We start from the raw sequence: 4,062 nt of genomic DNA, 5'->3' as shown, positions 1-4,062 counted from the left end.
GCGGCCTTCCTCCCACCTCCCGCGGCCCTGCAGGCCCAGGCGCAGCCCGCCCAGGCCCAAGCCGCCGCCGCCCCGGCCCGCAGGCGCCCGCCCGCGTCGCCTCCCGCTCCCTCGTCCACGAGCCCCAGGGGAAGGAGCTCTCGCACCAGGCCCAGCCGCCGTCCTCGCCGGAGCAGAGCTGCGAGCCCGACCAGGTCCCCGGAGCCCCTTCGCCGCCCGTCTCCACCACCCCGCGCCGCCGGGCTCTTCCCGAGCGCCGCCCGTGCCTCCGCCGCCCTGCGCGCGCCGCCCGTCTCTCGCCGGCGTCGCGCCCAATGGCTGCCGTCTTCACGGGAGGTTTCGCGCCGCTGCTCTTCGGAACCTCGTTGACCTCCGCCGCTGATGGATCTGGGATCCCTGCCCCCGGATCCATCCGTTTCCAGCCTCCGGAGCCCGCCGGACCTCGCCTTCCCCCGCCGTCGCTGCACCCGAGCACCGCCTCGCCATGGCACCGCTCGGGAGGGAGCAGAGGGAGCTGCTCCTCCCGCTCGCCTTCATGGGCCACGGCCTCTCCAGGCCCAGCTCCGACCCGCGTCCCTGGCCTGCCTCCACACCGACTGGGCCAAGGCCCGCTAGGTGAGAACCCACGAAGTCCCGCCAGGGCGACGTATAGCCATTTAGCGCTCGTCTGGTTTTTTTCTTCAGAAGATCATATAAGTCCCTGAGATTTGTGCATTTTGTTGCTCTGTTCAGCGTGCTGTAACTCTGTGCATGTAGCTCCTTTTTGTGCGTGTGATATGTCAAATTGTTCGCCTCGACGAGTACTTCATTTCATTCCATTGCATCATGTTCATTTGAGTTCATCTTGATGCTCGAATCATCGTTGCAAGAGTGCATGTTGCTGTTAATCTGCTGAAACCGTTATAACATGCTCATTTGTCATTTTTGCCATGTTTGATGTGTGCATCCTGTGAGGTTGATGCCTACATGTGTTTTGAACTATGCCATTCCATCTTTACAGGAGTGTATGCTATGTTTTTTTGTGATCAATGTGGTGACTAGCACAAGCATGTAAACTAGGCCTCGTGATGTTGTTGATTTCAGTCCGTGTTCTGCTGTTATTTTTATGCCATGTAAACTTGATGCTACAGAGAGATACATGCTTATTTGGAGATACTTCAGTAAGGATGTTTTGTACATATGGTTATGAGCTATCCATTCATGCCCCTGGTTGCATTTATAGCTTGTTGTAGATTGTTTATATCTTTCTCTAGATTTGCTAAACGATGTTGATGTCAGCCTGTTAACATGAAGTTCAGTTTTGCCATGTGTTTTGCTAGTGATCCTTGCACCCTATGAACTTTCCATTGCCATGCTTAGCTTCATAAACATGTCTTCTTACTTCTGGTTGCCTTGCCGTGCCATGTAATGCTCTGTGGTGAGTGGTACAAGCTCACCAACATGCCTACTTATTGTTGCTCCTGCCATGTATGAATCTGTCATATAACTTGCCATGTTTACATGGGTGCCATCATATCTTTTGATCCTTTTTGGCTCATGGTCAGTAAGGGACTTTTGTTCTATGGCATTAGTAGATTCATGCCATGCCTTTGTTTAACATGTTAAGCTCCTGTAACATATTGTTTGATAGCTCTAAACATTGCAACCTGATGTTATTTCTACTAAAGTCCGAAACTGTTATTATTTGCAATCTTGCCATGTGTGTTTGAGCATGTTCTAGTGATTTCTGGAGATAGCTCAGTGTTCATGTTTTGTTATGCTTTTTACCTGTGCTTCATGCCCATGCCTTTTGTTATTACGTTGAGATGCTGTAGCTTGTTGGTTTGATGCTTGCAAGATGACCGCTACCCTAGATCTCACTACTATCATTGCTATGCTAGTTGCTTCGTTCTATCGCTTTGCTGCGCTACCTATCTTTTGCTCATCAAGCCTCCCAAATTGCCATGAACCTCTAACCTTTGACACCCTTCCTAGCAAACCATTGCTTGGCTATGTTACCGCTTTGCTCAGCCCCTCTTATAGCGTTGTTAGTTGCAGGTGAAGTTGAAGATTGCTCCATGATGGACAGGATTATGTTGGGATATCACAATATCTCTTATATTATTAATGCATCTATATACTTGGTAAAGGGTGGAAGACTCGGCCTTATGCCTGGTGTTTTGTTCCACTCTTGCCGCCCTAGTTTCCGTCATACCGGTGTTATGTTCCCGGATTTTGGGTTCCTTACGCGATTGGGTGATTTATGGGACCCCCTTGACAGTTCGCTTTGAATAAAACTCCTCCAACAAGGCCCAACCTTGGTTTTACCATTTGCCTCACCTAGCCCTTTTTTCCTTGGGAGTCGCGCTCTCGAGGGTCATCTTTATTTTACCCCCCGGGCCAGTGCTCATCATGAGTGTTGGTCCAACCTGTCAGCCGCCGGTGGCCACCAGGGGCAACTCTGGGTTGGCCTATCGGAAGTTTGGACAATCCGATGTGCCCTGAGAATGAGATATTTGCAGCTCCTATCGGGATTTGTCGGCACATCCGGGCGGCTTTGCTGGTCTTGTTTTACCATTATCGAAATGTCTTGTAAACCGGGATTCCGAGTCTGATCGGGTCTTCCTGGGAGAAGGTATATCCTTCGTTGATCGCGAGAGCTTATCATGGGCTAAGTTGGGACACCCATGTAGGGTATTATCTTTTGAAAGCCGTGCTCATGGTTATGTGGCAGATGGGAATTTGTTAATGTCCGGTTGTAGATAACTTGACACCAGATCCGAATTAAAACGCATCAACCGCGTGTGTAGCCGTGATGGTCTCTTCTCGGCGGAGTCCGGGAAGTGCACACGGTTTTGGGATATGTTTGACGTAAGTAGGAGTTTAGGATCACCTCTTGATCATTGCTAGCTTCACGACCGTTCCATTGTTTCTCTTCTCGCTCTCATTTGCGTATGTTAGCCACCATATATGCTTAGTCGCTGCTGCAACCTCACCACTTTACCCCTTCCTTTCCCATTAAGCTTTGCTAGTCTTGATACCCATGGTAATGGGATTGCTGAGTCCTCGTGGCTCACAGATTACTACAACAACAGTTGCAGGTACAGGTTATGCGATGATCATGACGCGAGAGCGATGTTTGATTGTTTTGGAGTTCTTCTTCTACTTCTTCTTCGATCAGGGGATAGGTTCCAGGTCGGCAGCCTGGGCTAGCAGGGTGGATGTCGTTTGAGTTTCTGTTTGTGTTTCATCCGTAGTCGGATGGGGCTCTTGTGTAAGATGATGTTGTATTCATGTGGCATTGTATGCCTTATGTATGTATCCCTATCTATTATGTAATGTTGATGTAATGATATCGGTCGGTGTCAAAACCGGCGGATCTCGGGTAGGGGGGTCCCAAGCAGTGCGTCTTAGGTTCAATGGTAACAGGAGGCAAGGGACACAATGTTTACCCAGGTTCGGGCCCTCTCGATGGAGGTAAAACCCTACTCCCTGCTTGATTAATATTGATGATATGGGTAGTACAAGAGTTGATCTACCGCGAGATCAGAGAGGCTAAACCCTTGAAGCTAGCCTATGGTATGATTGTTGTTGTATATGTCTATCGACTAGCCTCGCCCCGGTTTATATAATGCACCAGAGGCCTAGGATAACAAGAGTCCTAGCCGAATACGCCGGTGGGGGAGGAGTCCTTGTCTTGATCGCCAAGTCTTGTTGATTCTTCCTTGTATGCGGCAGCTGTCCGGACTGGCCCATGAGTATACAGCCATGGGGGTCCTCGGCCCAATCCAACTGATCGGGGGACGACGCGTTGAGTACCCCCTAGTCCAGGACACCGTCAGTAGCCCCCTGAACCGGTCTTCAAGTTAGGGACGCTCCTCGATTCTTCCGAACTGTTCTTCATCTTCGGTTGCCGGTCTTGAAAACTGGTTCAACAAATCTTCTCACCTTCTATCTTGAGGATCGCCGAAATGCATTCGATGAGTTTACACGTCGGATATCCGAGGAGCCCCTTTAAGTTTCCGGCCTTTATCAATGCCTTGTTATTTTTATGCCACACCTCGGGTTTGAAGTTGTTCCTGG

The 4,062-nt window shown here is 50.1% G+C and overlaps 1 protein-coding gene across 1 annotated transcript in view; it reads left to right on the top strand.

Moving 5' to 3' along the window:
* Nucleotides 1-2,484, top strand: part of LOC137653073 (doublesex- and mab-3-related transcription factor B1-like) — a 64,711-nt gene extending 62,227 nt beyond the window's left edge. The window contains exons 2-3 of the mRNA XM_068386466.1: nt 34-615; nt 2,342-2,484. Coding sequence (XP_068242567.1) covers nt 34-615; nt 2,342-2,484 — 725 coding nt within the window. The remainder of the gene's footprint in view (nt 1-33; nt 616-2,341) is intronic.
* The last annotated feature ends 1,578 nt before the right edge of the window (nt 2,485-4,062 follow it).

Source organism: Palaemon carinicauda, chromosome 14 (assembly GCF_036898095.1).
Source record: "Palaemon carinicauda isolate YSFRI2023 chromosome 14, ASM3689809v2, whole genome shotgun sequence".
NCBI classification, from domain to species: domain Eukaryota; kingdom Metazoa; phylum Arthropoda; class Malacostraca; order Decapoda; family Palaemonidae; genus Palaemon; species Palaemon carinicauda.
The sequence above is the reverse complement of the archived record's forward strand: the minus strand, read 5'-3'. Positions and strand labels throughout refer to the sequence as shown.